The 14984-nt window shown below is 49.3% G+C and overlaps 1 protein-coding gene across 2 annotated transcripts in view; it reads left to right on the top strand.

Annotated features, from left to right (window-relative positions):
• The window catches only part of LOC112853362 (BOS complex subunit NOMO1), a 57010-nt gene that overhangs the window by 13112 nt on the left and 28914 nt on the right, over positions 1 to 14984 (top strand). For both annotated transcript variants that reach the window (XM_086692993.1, XM_025916928.2), the window contains exons 7-15: positions 420 to 572; positions 1363 to 1500; positions 1836 to 1925; positions 4487 to 4592; positions 4782 to 4932; positions 9765 to 9939; positions 11573 to 11714; positions 12983 to 13114; positions 14140 to 14276. In XM_086692993.1, the coding sequence (XP_086549119.1) occupies positions 420 to 572; positions 1363 to 1500; positions 1836 to 1925; positions 4487 to 4592; positions 4782 to 4932; positions 9765 to 9939; positions 11573 to 11714; positions 12983 to 13114; positions 14140 to 14276 (1224 nt within the window). The remainder of the gene's footprint in view (positions 1 to 419; positions 573 to 1362; positions 1501 to 1835; positions 1926 to 4486; positions 4593 to 4781; positions 4933 to 9764; positions 9940 to 11572; positions 11715 to 12982; positions 13115 to 14139; positions 14277 to 14984) is intronic.

Here is a 14984-nt window from a genome sequence, read left to right as displayed (position 1 = left end):
AAAAAGTAAAGCGTGCTCATTTAAAAAAATTGGAGCAGATAGAACAGCATGGGAGCAGGAGTGATAACAGAGGTGGACATTTTGGAAGGTGGAAAAATGTGAAAAAGTAAAGTGTTACCATGCCAAGGAAATCATTCTTTTGAGCGCAGTAGAGAGATAGAGAGCAAGTAGGGAAGGGGCAGAGAGAGAGGGAGACAGAGAATCCCAACCAGGCTCCGTGCTGTCAGCACAGAGCCTGATGCGGGGCTCAGACTCACGAACTGTGAGATCACGACCTGAGCCGAAACCAGGAGTCCTGAGGCTTAACTGGCTGGGCCACCCAGGTGCCCCCTGTTACTGTTTTAGCTGAAGCACTTCTTCCTGTTGTTGAACATCCTGAGGGGTTGTTGCTTGGAAAGTTAAACTCCCCTCTTCCATAGGCGAGCACCACCGTGCGGGTGACCAATTCCAACGCCCACGCCGCCAGCCCCCTCATCGTAGCCGGCTACAATGTGTCTGGGTCAGTCCGCAGCGACGGGGAGCCCATGAAAGGGGTGAAGTTCCTTCTCTTCTCATCTGTAGTATCCAAAGAGGTAAGTAAAGAAAAGTGGAGAACAGACAAACTTGTGGGCGGGGCTGCGGGCTTACAGACCAAGAACACACTGCTGAAAATGTAGCTCAAGGTGGGTGTATTGTTTCAACGTTTAAGAACACTGTGTTTCTCGGTTGACTCCCGAGAAGTTGAGTGGCTTTGATAGGAGTGAACTATGTCAGAAAGTGCACAGGCCCTGAAATCAGTCCGACCCAGGTGCAGACCAGTCCCCACCCTGCCTCTTGCTGGCTGTGTGGGCCGGCCACTTCGACTCCCTGTGCTCCATTTTCTTGTTGAGAGTGGTGACCCGTCATAGATGAAGACAGCCATGTCATTTTTTTCCAAGGAGACTGTGCCAATTTTTAACTTCTCACCTTGAGTGTAAAAAAGTCCGTGTTTGGGGCGCCTGGGTGGCGCAGTCGGTTAAGCGTCCAACTTCAGCCAGGTCACGATCTCGCGGTCCGTGAGTTCGAGCCCCGCGTCGGGCTCTGGGCTGATGGCTCGGAGCCTGGAGCCTGTTTCCGATTCTGTGTCTCCCTCTCTCTCTGCCCCTCCCCCGTTCATGCTCTGTCTCTCTCTGTCCCAAAAATAAATAAAAACGTTGAAAAAAAAAAAAAAAAAAGTCCGTGTTCCTTTTATCTCCAGTACTATGCCCTGGATTTCAGAAATACATATCTCGTGACATAAAACGTAGAAAAATTTTCCAATAGCATGGCCATTTGCTGATGATCAGAGCACGTAAGTGGAAAAGGAAGTCATTTTCACCCTCCCTACCCCCCTCCTTGGCACAGGATGTCCTGGGCTGCAACATCTCACCAGTGCCCGGCTTCCAGCCCCAAGACGAGAGTCTGGTGTATTTGTGCTTTGTGGTCTCCAAAGAAGATGGCTCCTTCTCCTTCTATTCCTTGCCAAGTGGGGACTACACTGTGGTGAGTGGAGGAGATTTGCGTCTGTGAATGTATGGGACTCTTACAACGCAGCAAGAATCAATGCCATTTGGGTGTTAAAAGGAATAAATGATTGACCTGCAGTTTCATGACCATTTTATGTAGTTTAATTATTTAAGACGAGATTCTGACCCTTTGGTAATAAATAGCTGGAAAAAGTTTGGGCCTTCCTCTTTTAAGATTGGCAACAGGATTAATATTTTGTCTCTCAGCTCACCTCAAACCCCCTGTCATTTGTGGCCTGTTGGGTCAGTTATTAATATTGATGGTTGAATCTTGTTGTTGGCCCTTGGTAATGAACAGACCCTTCCTTCTAGATCCCCTTCTATAGAGGAGAGAGGATCACCTTTGATGTTGCTCCTTCTAGACGTGACTTTACAGTGGAACATGACAGCCTGAAAATTGAGGTAAGACCTGCCTGCCGTCTGGAGGGACAGGTGTCCAAGTTGCCCACCCTGGGCACAGGCGTTGCAAACGTGTTTAAGAATAAACAGCCAGTATTGTATCTGTAAGGGCTAGGCTGCTGGGAAAAACAGAATCTTGTGCTCTGTTCCAGTTCAGCCTGGGATCCACTCTCAGTAATTTCCTCATCTGAGAAAATTGGAGCCTGAGTTATAGCTACTTTGTGCCATGAGATGTATTTAGTGCGTGCCAGTGCCAGACGATTCAGGTACTGTCACGGGTGGGGGTACAGTGGGGACCTAACGAGACACAAAATTCTGTTCTTTCAGACGTCAGTGGCTCCGATAGGTAAATTCACTAGTGTATCAGAAGGTGATAAGTGTTGTGTAGAAGAATGAAGCAAGGAAGGAGGTGACACACTGAGACGGGTTGGGGTCTTCCAGGGTGCCCTTGGAAGTCCTCACCATGAGGGTGGTGTTTGAGCAACAACCTGAGGGGAAAGAGGCAGGGTGGGAAGTGTTTGAGACGGAGGGAGTGGCAGGTGCAAAGGTCCTCAGGCCGAAGTGTGCCTAGAGGGTTTGAGGAACCCCAAGGAGGCCGGGGTGGCTGGGATGGAGGGCGTGGGGAAGGGAGAGACGATGGGGCAGATAGCACAGGACCTGGTGGGCCACTGAGGTTCTGAGCAGAGGGGAGGTGTGATTCCTCAGGCTGTCATGTTGAGGAGAGGTTGCAAGGGGCAAGGTGGAAGTGAGGGAGGGGTTAGTTAGGAGGCTGTGGCCATGAACCAGGTGGGAGCTGAGAGTGTGGGCTGCAGGGAGGGGGTGAGTGAGAGGTGACAAACTCCCTAGATCCTAAAATAGGTGGTAAATGTGTTTTCCATCACATTTTATCTTTAATTACAGAAGTAGATAATGGTTACTGTAGAAAATTTGCTAGATAGAGCAGATCCCCAAAGAAAATAGTAGTCTCCAAAAACGGACCTCCCAGTGTTACAGTTATTGAAAAAATTAGATTTTAATCACTTTCTTTTAATGTTACATTTGAAAGTACTATGTTAAAGTAGCTTAAATTGGTAGGAGCTAGCTTTTAGGTCACATGCTCAGTGGGGTTCTGACTGCTTTTTAAGATTCTGTAAAGCACTTGACTGTTTTGTGCATGCCGGAGTAGGCAGGGGGTGAGGAGATGTCCTTGCTTTTGCTTCAGGGGGCTGGCAGAGAAGGATGGGGCAGGTGAGCGGGGAAGGATATTCCCAGATCTCAACCAAATGCAAGTTTTTGAACACATGAATAAAATTTCAGGGTGCGGCCTGTGAGCTGCATGAGGTCAGGAGCCATCAGAGCGTCATTCTTTATTCCTACTGTGATTTAGTGCCTGGCACATAGTAGGTGTCTCATACAAGTAGCTGTTGGGTGAATATAGGAATCAGTATGTGGATAAACCACATCTTGTTGGAAGGATCAAGAGGGGCTTCCTGAATTTTAAAAAAGCCATTTTATTTGAAATTCTCTCAGACGCTCTTGTATGTATGCATGCATGCGTGCATTCATTCAGGAGCTATTTATTGAGTGCCTACTGTATACCAGCTAAGAAAAGGTCCTTATGTTCATGGAGCTTGCATTCAATAAGAGGTGGACAAACAATAAGAAATCAAACAAGGTCACTTCAGATAGTGGTAAAAATCTGACGAAGCTAATAAAACAGTTTAGCGTGATAGATGGTGACCGGCCCTGGCAGGAGGCAGGGCCCCTGAGATGGGATGGACAGTCAGGTAAGGCCTCTTGGACAGAGGTGCTAATGGTTTGAGCCCAAACCTGAGTGGTGAGAAGGAGAGGCCTCCGCCCCGATCTCCACATGTGGGAAAGAGTGATCCAGGCCGAGAGAGCAGCTGGTGTAACAGGCCCACGTGAGGCGTGCCTGCCGTGCCCAAATGTGGTCAGCTTGAGGCCCCAGAGATCAGGGGGGTTGGAACAGAGCGACTCCAGGGAGAGCAAAGCCATGGCACTCACGAGCGGGGGCACAGACACATGTAAACCAAGCATGGGGTATGGCAAATGAGGAAGGTGGCCCAGGTGGAGGCAACAAGGCCATGAATCCGGGTTGTGGTGGGAAGAGACTGGCGGGGGTGGGATGCAGAGAACAGATAGGTGTCGGAGTGTGGGGAGGGGTCTCAGGTACGCTGGGGCTTGAGGTTGGGAGACTGGAGGGTGGTGCGGTTCAGCGGAACAGGGGGCATTTGGAGGGGAGGAGGCAGCTGGGAGCAAGGGTGGGGGGCTCTCTCAAGTTTGACTCCGTGAGCTTTAACTGAAGGAGTAAACTTCTAGATCTCTGTCATCCAGTTATTTGACAGACATCAACGTGTTGGGAATGTAAGAAAGCAGGTGGACCCCGGGGAAAGCGCAGCGGTGTGGGAGCAGCGTGAGTTGGGGGGCCGGGAGGGGCCTGGCTGGCACACGGGGCTCCCACATGGGCAGCTGGGCTGAGCAGTGGCATCTCTGACTGGTGGCGTGAGTGAACCAGGGAGGCTCTTGCGCTCAGGCACCTGCAGACCTTGTTCTTCATCTTCCAGCCCGTGTTCCACGTCATGGGATTCTCAGTCACCGGGAGGGTCTTGAATGGACCCGAAGGAGAAGGTGTTCCGGAGGCAGTGGTCACTCTGAATAACCAGATCAAAGGTCAGCAGATGCGTTGGCCCCCGGGACTGTTTGCCAGGGCTGGTTTTTGGTCACAGAGAGAAATGGAAAGGAAACCATCTTAAAGACTGTGAAAACATGCCAGCTTTTTGTCTCAAGCATTCTCGTGTAGACGGAGCGAACATACGGTTGTTTTTGGCTCATCTTCTTTTGCATGTTCTTGTTTTATAGTCAAAACAAAAGCCGATGGCTCATTCCGCCTGGAGAACATCACGACTGGGACATACACCATCCACGCTCAGAAAGAGCACCTCTACTTTGAAACTGTCACCATCAAAATTGCGCCTAACACACCTCAGCTGGCTGACATCATTGCAACAGGGTAAGGTCATTGTGTTTGTTTTTGGGAGTACCAGCGTGGATGTTCGCAGCCACGGGAGAACACAATTACCTTTAATCTGACTGTGTGTTTCTGCCAAGGATCCACATCGGGTTTTAGACACCTGTGCGAAATCCAGGCTGGCATTCTTAGATTAGTGCTGGGCCGCCTGGGGGGCTCAGCCAGTTGAGCGTCTGACTCTTGATGTTGGCTCAGGTCATGATCCTGGGGTCATGGGATCGAGCCCCGCATGGGGTTTCGTGCTGAGCCTGGAGCCTGCTTGGGATTCTCTGTCTCTGCCCCACTCCCCCACTCTCTGCTGTCTCTAAAATAAAATGAAAAAAAAAAAAAAAAATTCCAAAAGGTTAGTGCTAAGTTTTATAAACTAAAGGTACTTCTATGTAGATACTTACAGAAAATTGTTTTGCTTCGAAGTTAAAATGGGTCTAAGTTAGAAGAAGATCTCTCATGTCTGACTCCACATCTCCAAGACCTTCCATGGCTTAACTCTTGAGGACTTTGGAAGATAGTACAGTTGCTTGGGAAAAGTTTGTCATAAGATGCTTCCGGTCACTGTCAGAGTTCTTCCTCCTTTGTTGTACCTACCGTGAGCACACGAGGGGACATCCGGTGGTTGAATTTGTGCAGTTCTATCCTGTAGTGATGCACCGTAGTACAGAGAACCCTGGAGTCAGACATCGGGTCCTTGTCTCCCCTGCGTGGAATGTCTAGCCTGGGCTGCCACCATCTGTGTCTGAGACAGCAGCAGTGCTCACTGAACCGTGGCTTGAACGGAGCGGGGCAGGGTCTCCCAGGGGAGAGGCAACGCGAGCAAAGGCTTGGTGTGTCTGGGCAGGACGAGGAGAGTGACGAGGCCGGAGGGGCAGATCTCAGAGGACGTCTTCACACTCCCACTGGAAGAACAGGGTTTTCTCTACCAGGGGTCTGGTGGCCAGTGATCGATTTTGAGCATGGAGGGTGACACGGGTTAGGTTTTCATATTCACTGAGGCACTCCGGCGGCCGTGGTGGAGGGTGGCTGTGAAGGGGACAAGACTGGGGCACAGGTGGCGTGAAAACAGACTTGCTGAGGCCTCACCTTACAGGGAAATCAGGGACAGGTTGGAAAAGTATTTAGGGGTTCACGGTTTGAGAAGCAGGATGGCTGTGGGCAGGGCAGAGGAACCCCTCAGGTGACAAGGGGTCAGTCGTGGCCTCTAGATCTGTAGGACCACTAGGTGGAGCTCTTCACTAGGTGCCCGGATAGATGGTAATTCGGGGAGACGGGGCCAGGCGGCCACCAGCAACTTAGATGTGTAAGAGCAGGTAACAGTAGACCAAAAATGGAACGCTGGCGTTTGAGGGGCAGCCTCGGGAAGATCCAGGCAACAGGGTTTAAGTATGCGGTGGTACCTGATGGTCAGGGAGGCCCCAGAGCTGAGCCCTGAAAGCACAGTGCATTGGCTTGGTCACTGAGGAGGCCACGGTGACATTTTCTGTACACAGGTAGGGGTCAAAGTCAGAGGTTCTGTGGCAACTGGGAGACAAGGAAGTACATCGCCAGTGGAACCCGGTACTTCTGTCCCTATTGTGCTAGAGCTCAGAAAATCATTTTGGATTCACGCCCTTCCTCCTTTTCTTTCATAAACATTTTTGGGCAACTACTCGGGGTGAGACCCTGTGATAAAGGCTGGGTGTGTAACAGTGAACCAAACTAGCAAGACGGAGATGGGGCTTTCGTCTTCCTGGGGAGACAGGCTCGAGCTGAGTAACTTGTGGTAGTAAGTTCCAGTAGGTGTGCAGGGAAGGGGGCCGGGGCCCAGAGAGATCCCTCACTGGGTCACTGAGACCCGGGGGGACTAACAGTTAGCTAAGTGAGGCTTCCCAGACAGCAGGAATGGTGTGTTCCAAGGCCCAGAGGGGTGGGAGAGGAGCCTTCTGGAAGGTGGCCAGCATGGCTGGAGGCAGCTGGCAAGGTTTGAGAGCCTGTAGTAGGCTGTGGAGGTGGGCTCTTCTCCCCACCCGTGATGGGAAGCTATTGAAGCGTTTTCGGCAAGGAAGCAGTATGGATCAGGGCATTTAGAATAGATGTTTTTTGTCCTGCTCTGGCCGCTCTGTGGAAGAGGGATGGCAGGGAACCCAGAGTATCCATGGAGGGACTCGACAGGAAACGGTGACAGTTGTCTGGAGGGGATAGGGTGGTGGCAGGTCCAGGGTACCGGCAGGGGAGGACAGGAAGTAGATGCCTTTGACAGATAATGTGGGGAGGGGGTCGGCAGACTGGTGCTGTCGGGGTCCCAGATTTCTTTTTTGAGCAACTGTGTAGATGGAGGAGGTGCCGTTCACGGAGATGAGGGATGATACTTGTATTTATTTTTTTCTTTAAAGTGGAGTATTTGGGTCGAAAGAGAGAAAAACGACATTTGTCAAGCATCTTTCGAAAAACTCATTTTCCTTTTGGGCTAAAATAACACATTTCCCTTTAATTCATTCATGTATCTTATTTAAAAAACAATTCCCAATTTATTTGAGAAGGAAACGCCTTGGCTTCTGTCCAAGTGACTATGAGAATATAATTATCTTGTAATGCATCAAAATCATCAGTTTCTGAATAAACGTATTCACCTCATGAATTTGTTGACACGAATCAATTTTTGAGGGCTTCAGTGTAATACAACACTGTCCTAGTTTTTTTTTTTTTTTTTTAGTTTATTTTTTTTAAACTAAAGCCAATGTGCATTTGAGGTTTAGGGTAACTGGATAGTTATCTTTGAGACTATGAGCTAAAACAGGTGGGATGGGTAAAATATTTAAAACTTTGAGAGACAGGGGCGCCTGGGTGGCGCAGTCGGTTAAGCGTCCGACTTCAGCCAGGTCACGATCTCGCGGTCCGTGGGTTCGAGCCCCACGTCGGGCTCTGGGCTGATGGCTCAGAGCCTGGAGCCTGTTTCCGATTCTGTGTCTCCCTCTCTCTCTGCCCCTCCCCCGTTCATGCTGTGTCTCTCTCTGTCCCAAAAATAAATAAATGTTGAAAAAAAAAAAATTAAAAAAAAAAAAACAAAAAAAACTTTGAGAGACAAAGAGGTTCAATTTAGAACAAAAAAGTGACGTTACCCATGACACGTATATAAATTAAGACATCGTGAAAGAACAACTCACCCATTCGGGCGCCTGGGTGGCCCAGTAGGTAGGCATCCACCTCTTTGGTTTCAGCTCGGGTCACGATCTCACAGTTCATGGGATCGAGCCCCCTTGTTGGGCTCCTTGCTGGCGGTGTGGAGCCTGCTTGGGATTCTGTCTGTCCTCTCTCTGCCCCTCCCCCTGCTCCTGCTCTTGCTTGCATGCGCGCTCTCTCTGTCATAATAAATAAACACTAATAAAAGGAAGAAAATAGCTCACCCATATCCCCTTCCTGTCCTTTTACTCTCAAAGTGCCCAGTTGGGGAGAGTGAGAACCAAAATGTGTGCCTTTAACTCTAGATCAGAGGCCTGCACACTTCCTGTGTAAAGGGCCAGAGAATAAATATGGTGGGCTTCACGGGCCATACGGCCTCTGTGACGAAACCCACCATGGCCAATTCACGAATGACTTGGCGTGGCTGTGTTCCAGTTAATCTTTATTTAGCACCCTGAAATTGGAGGTTCGTATGATTTTTGTGGGTCGAACTATTCTTTTGATTTTTCCGCCTCTCTTTTAACCCTTCAGAAGTATGGAAGTAAAAGTGTGAACACCCTTCTTAGCCCACCGTCCATCCAGAAACAGGCAGCTGACTGGATTTGGCACGTGGGCCCCTGCTCTAGATTGTGAGCTCATGTGGCAGGCTGGTCACTTCACTCTGCAGACACGACTGGCTTGTCACCGTTCTTAGACCCCACACGCAGCTTCCCGCTGTGCTGTTTTCTGCCATTTTTTATTTGCAGCGGGTGGGCATTCCGACGTCGTGTGTACTCCGTAATTATCCAGCATCGAATCCAACTTACTCTCTTTCTGTCAAAAGTAGCAACTGACTTTTACTTAAAGTGATCCATTAAGATTAGAAAATACAACCTTTAGTCAGCCGAAGATACAACTGGAGCCTCCAGCCCTGTGCTTTATTACACTTTAACACATCAACTGACTGAGAAACGAAGACCGTCACTGTGCAGGATGATGGTCTTGGTTGGTCTTCGGCAGCGAAGGGCCGCGCCTTTCACGTGCTTCTCCGGGGACACTTCGCAGCACTTAACACGCTGCTCACTTAGAGCCTCCAGTGTGAGTCATTACCTGAATAGGGCCTTTCAGTTAGAAGTCGCTTTGGTGGCTACTGGAGTTCTATTTTGGCCTTGTAATTTTTTTTAACTTAATTACCTTTTCTGTTCACATCTCCCCAGTTGCTTTTATCCTGAACTGTATGGAATGACAGGCGAGGAAGGCGTCTTTGATGACGCCGCCCCGTTTCGTTGCCCGGGCAATGCCACAGCGTCAGGCTCCTCACAGCTCTAGCGTGTAAGCCCAGCCCACGTCCTGAGTCCGAGGCTGTTCCGCCATCGATGATCCGCTTTACCCGAAACATTTTTATCATCCGCAGATTTTCTGAAAATGGCCTCCTCGGTGGGGGATTGCCCCATCCTGGGCTCCCACTGTGTCTTTTCCCGTACACAGAGAGGGGTTCAGTCTTCCCGCCAAAGGTTGTTTTTTGAGACCACAGTCATTTAGGCTGCTTTTCTGTCTCTTTCTTAAGGTTAAACTAGTCCTGGGGACCGGGGCAGGAAGAGGGATGCGCAGTTGGGGTTGGTAAGTGCCTCTCCTGTCACAACTGAATTCTCATGCCGGAATGGGTGGTCCCCTTGTTACAGGTTCAGTGTCTGTGGCCAGATTTCAATCACTCGCCTCCCTGACACTGTCAAGCAGATGAGCAAATACAAAGCTGTCCTGTCGTCTCAAGACAAGGACAAGTCTTTGGTCACCGTGGAGACGGATGCTCGTGGATCATTTTGTTTTAAAGCAAAGCCAGGGACCTACAAAGTCCAGGTATGATGAGTTTTGTTTTGTTTGAGATATTTGATGTTCTACTTAAGTTATTTAAGGTATTCAGTGATTTTTAGAAGGATTATCATTAGCCGGAATAGAGTTACAGAAGGAGCGTTTCTGTCCCCAGTTTCTTATTTGAAGTCTTTACGTTCCTGCATGTCACAATAGAGCCCGATGGGCACCCAGTATGAAAATGATACTCAGGCGTCTCTTTTTTCCAGTCCCGATGTTTGTCAGGAGTTACTTTCAGGCTGCCGATCACACCTGCACCTTCCTAGGCTTCTGGCTGCTATAGACTAGCCATAAGTCCCAAAGGAGATCAACATTAACCCTTTACTGATGGCAGGTCCACAGTGCATGGCTTATGGCCCCCGAGGCCAACATGGAGCTTGTGTTTTTCCACCTCACCCTGAACACCATCTGATTTCTCCATCGAGGCAGGCACAGAAGCTGGGGACACCCTGGCCTCTGGCCTCACCGAGGGGGGTGAAGGCCTCAGCACAGGACGGTAGGCAAGAGGTGGACAGAGCCGGAGGTCAGCACACCGTGCCTTTCAGTGCCACCGCCCTGCTCACGGGGAAGGCTGAGTCCCCGGGCAGCTCGGGCTCTCGTGTCCCCGGGCAGCTCGGGCTCTCGTCTGTCCAGTCAGCTGCTGCTCTTCTGCCCTGAAGAAGGGCAGGTGAGGTGAGGGAGAGGGCTGGGAAGGGTCCCTCTGAGACTGTGCTCTCCCCCAGAGCAGGCAGACTCCCCTCCCTGAGGAGATGGGGTGGGAGGAGAGTGGTTTCCCTGCTTCCGCTGAACAGTGTGGTGTCAGTACTTAGCCCCTTTGCCAGTCAGCCAGCTCTTGTGAAGTTGGCCACATTGACAGGCCTTTGGAAGCCCTTTCGAAGCCTAAGGGACTTGCCAAGGAAGGGCAACTTGGGGAGGTAGACTTCACTAGGGATGGACTCTTCCCCAGTCCTTCTTAGCTCAGGCGTCCAGAGAAAAGGCCTCACTCTGCCAGGAGCTCATCCACATAGCATTGACAAGTTCATAGCTTATGTCATGAGTGACCTCAAGCCAGAAGGTTCTGGGCTTTAGTGCAGTTCCCCCCACCCCCCCCGGGTACTGGTGACAGCTGTGTGCCTCTTTGGAGCCCTCCAGATACACCTTTGTGCTTACCATGGCACGGCTGAAGGCTAGTTCTTTTGTATCTGATTAGAAATGTGTGTTCTTGGGGCACCTGGGTGGCTCAGTTGGTTAAGCATCTGACTTCAGCTCAGGTCATGATCTCGCCGTTTGTGAGTTCGAGCCCTGTGTTGGGCTCTGTGCTGACCGCTCAGAGCCTGGAGCCTGCTTCAGATTCTGTGTCTCCTTCTCTCTCTGCCCCTCCCCAACTTGTGCTCTGTCTCTCTGTCTCTCAGAAAATAAATAAATGTAAAAAGAAAAAAAAACATTAAAAAAAGAAAAGAAATGTGTGTTCTTTCCGTGGCCTGTTTGAGGATTTGTTGTGATTATAAAACTCGGCCTAGAAGTGGACCTTTGTCCTTCAAAGTACTTAGCCTTGGGCCCAGGTGAATGTTCTGGTGCCCTGCAGGCCGGGGGAGCCGCAGCCTTGATGCAGACACTGACGTTGTCCTGTGTGTTCCCACAGGTGATGGTCCCTGAGGTGGAGACCAGAGCGGGGCTGACCTTGAAACCCCAGACGTTTCCTCTTACTGTGACCAATAGGCCCGTGATGGACGTGGCCTTTGTACAGTTCTTGGCATCGGTTTCTGGGAAAGTCTCTTGTTTGGGTAAGATGTCATTTGAAAGCCAGAACAGAGAGCTTCAAAGGAGTAGGCAGTTAGAAGTGGGATTTTGGTGAACTGTTCCTTGTTGGAGAGTGTAAAAGGTGGATCCATATTGTGTTCGATTCTTTCTAAGTGCCACACGGCGTCACCAGAAACATTTCTCTTGGAGCATTTCTGCTTTGGCTCCTAAAAGAACACGGGGTTTCTTGCCCAGCTCTGTCACTTACCAGCTGTGAGACAGTAAGCACTTACTCGACCAGCCTGTTTTTCTTCTGTAGCATGGAAACATTAACGGCTCTCAGAGGGTTTTAAACGTGGTCATGTCAGGCTGTGTGGCACAGATGTTAAGAACGTGGACTCTGAAACCAGGCTTGTGGGCTTGAACCCTCGCTATGTGACCTGCAGCAAGTTACTTAACCTCTCTGTGCTTTGAGTCTCTCCTCCGTTATAGGGAGATAATAACCGTACCTGCCTCGGAGGGTTGTTGTGAGGCTCAAATGAGCTAGCGCATGGAGAGCCTGTGCGAGTTTCTGGAACACAGTAAGAGTCATGCCAATCTTTGCTGTCACAGGTGATGTTATGATGATAAAGGGCCCAGTTCTGTGCCATTCAGTAAAGTTCCTTGATCTTTGTTCCTTTTGAGAGAGGGGGGAGAGAGAGAGAGAGAGAGAGAGAGAGAGAGAGAGAGACAGAATGTGAGCAGGGGAGGGGCAGAGAGAGAGAGAGAGAGAGAGAGAGAGAGAGAGAGAGAGACACACACACAGAATCGGAAGCAGGCTCCAGGCTCTGAGCTGTCAGTACAGAGCCCGACGTGGGGCTCGAACCCATGAACCATAAGATCATGACCTGAGCAGAAGTCGGACGCTTAACCGCCTGAGCCACCCAGGCACCCCAGATCTTTCTTGCTGGTTTTCTGTCTTCTTCTGGTGCTCCATAAATATCGCTTCCCCTCTTTCACTTCGCGTCTGCTTTAGTAGGTGCCCTGTGACACTCTTCCCTCTCCTGGTCTTCTTTGCCTTGCATAGGGGTACTCAGCAAGTGATGGGTCGCTTTCAACCTCGGTGGCTTCTTTATGTGGTACTAATGACCTGCAAGGGGGAGGGGGAGATGTCCTGGAATCAAGTAGACCCGTCCTGGCTTTGAAGGAGCCCTGCTGGCCTTGCCCTTCAGGAGGTAAATGGTGGCCAGCGGCACACAGAGGTGGAGGGTTCAGACCTGTGCTGGCGTTGGTGAGGGCAGCCAAGTGAAGCCTTCCTGTCTTTTCTCTGCAGACACCTGTGGTGACCTGCTGGTGACACTGCAGTCCCTGAGCCGCCAGGGCGAGAAGCGGAGCCTCCAGCTGTCCGGCAAGGTCAACTCAATGACTTTTACCTTTGACAACGTGCTTCCGGGAAAATACAAAAGTAAGAACCATAGGCACCGGCTTGTGGCCTTCACGTACTTCCTGTCTTTCTAAAATTTCTAAAACCCAGCTCTCAAATTGCATCCCAGCTATATACCTTTACTTGTTTAACTTTTCTTTGCCCCTTGACCTTGAACGTGCGTTGTTTAGCAATGGATGATTGTGTAAGAATTGATGTTCCTTCCATGCATAACTACCACCTTGTCAGGACAACCCACACACTTCTTCCGTTTTGGAAGGGGGCCCTCATTCATGCCGTTTTCACTCTAAATGCCAGAACAGAGCGCATGAAATATTTCCAGTGATGTATTCTACTAGTTAGCAGCTGTGTGACCATGGCAGGTTACTTGATCTCCCTGAGACTCTGTTTCCTCTGCTAAAATAGGAGTAATACAGCCTTTCTGTAGAGTGCCAAACAAAATGAAATATAGTTTGTTCAGTGCCTGGCCAACATTGGTTCCCTTTTCCCTGCAGTTTGAAAACTCCCATTGCCTATATTTCTGCTTCTTCAAAGCTCAACTTGGAGCTGGTGGCAATGAATAACTTACAAAGTAATCTTTTTTTCTGGGAAATTGTTTTCTGTTATATCAAGTTTTGGCAGACTATGCCAATGGGGGCCACTTGCCTATTTTTATAAAGTTTTATTCAAACACAGCCGCACCCATTTGCTTACGTATCATCTATAGCTGCTCATATGCTATGAAGGCAGAGTTGAATATTTGACTGCCTGACCTGCAAAGTGGAATATACTTGCTGGCCCTTTATAGAAAAAGTTTGTTGATCCCTAAATATTTTTACTTGTAAGTGTGATCTTGAATTACTGTTAGTTTCTTTCTTGTTGACGTTAATGACCGTTGGTTTCATTTTCTCTTTAGTACTCAGTTCTGAGCACGACTTGCTGTGTGTGTGTGTATGTGTGTGTGTGTGTCTGCACGTACACATTTAAAAAAATTAAGTCATTACAGTTTTTGTTGAGGGAGGTGATATGCTCTATGCCCACGTGTGTCTGTGTTGTGGCTTTTCCAGTGAGCATCATGCATGAAGATTGGTGCTGGAAGAACAAGAGTCTGGAGGTGGAGGTTCTGGAAGACGATGTGTCCACGATTGAGTTTAGGCAGACGGGCTATATGCTGAGATGTTCCCTTTCTCACGCAATCACTCTGGTATGAATGGCTTGTGGTGATTCTCTTATTTGGAGGGTCCTTTGGAAAGCAGGAAGGACCAGCATGCCAAGAATATTATAACCGTAGTTAAGTCAGATTTACTTTTCTGCCCCTCGATTCTCCCCCTTATTCGGGAAAGCCTAGTCAGGAAGCTTTGTTTAAAGTCCCTTAGCAGAAGGATGCCTTGATTTGGGAGATTTTCTTGTCCTAGACCCACATTAAATTCTAACTTTGATTAGTGATTTGGAAAAGCCATTGATGTCGTGTAAAGTGTATTGATTTTGTAGCCCTCAGATCATAATGTCCACTTCTCAGTGTTGTAATGAAGTTTAAGTAAACCTCTTATGTATTTGATTTCCTTGGTGTGCACTACTATTGTTATTATGATTATTTTAATATTTATTTATTTTTGAGAGAGAGAGAAAGGCAGAGCGTGAGCGGGGGAGGGATAGAGAGAGAGGGAAACCCAGAATCCAAAGCAGGCTCCAGGCTCTGAGCTGTCAGCACAGAGCCCGAGGTGGGGCTCGAACTCACGGACCACGAGGTCATGACCTGAGCCGAAGTCGGACGCTTAACCGACTGAGCCACCCAGGCGCCCCAGTACTGTCAGTGTTAATAATAAGTACAGCTAGGTCAGTTTCTCTAGTATGTTCCAGTGCAAAGGACAGAGCTGCTAACATCTTACTGTCTTGTTGAGGTAGCTCCCTG

The sequence above is a fragment of the Puma concolor genome, chromosome E3, assembly GCF_028749965.1.
Source record: "Puma concolor isolate L17-30 chromosome E3, mPumCon1.1.hap2, whole genome shotgun sequence".
Classification (NCBI taxonomy): domain Eukaryota; kingdom Metazoa; phylum Chordata; class Mammalia; order Carnivora; family Felidae; genus Puma; species Puma concolor.
This window is presented reverse-complemented; position numbering and strand designations above follow the sequence as displayed.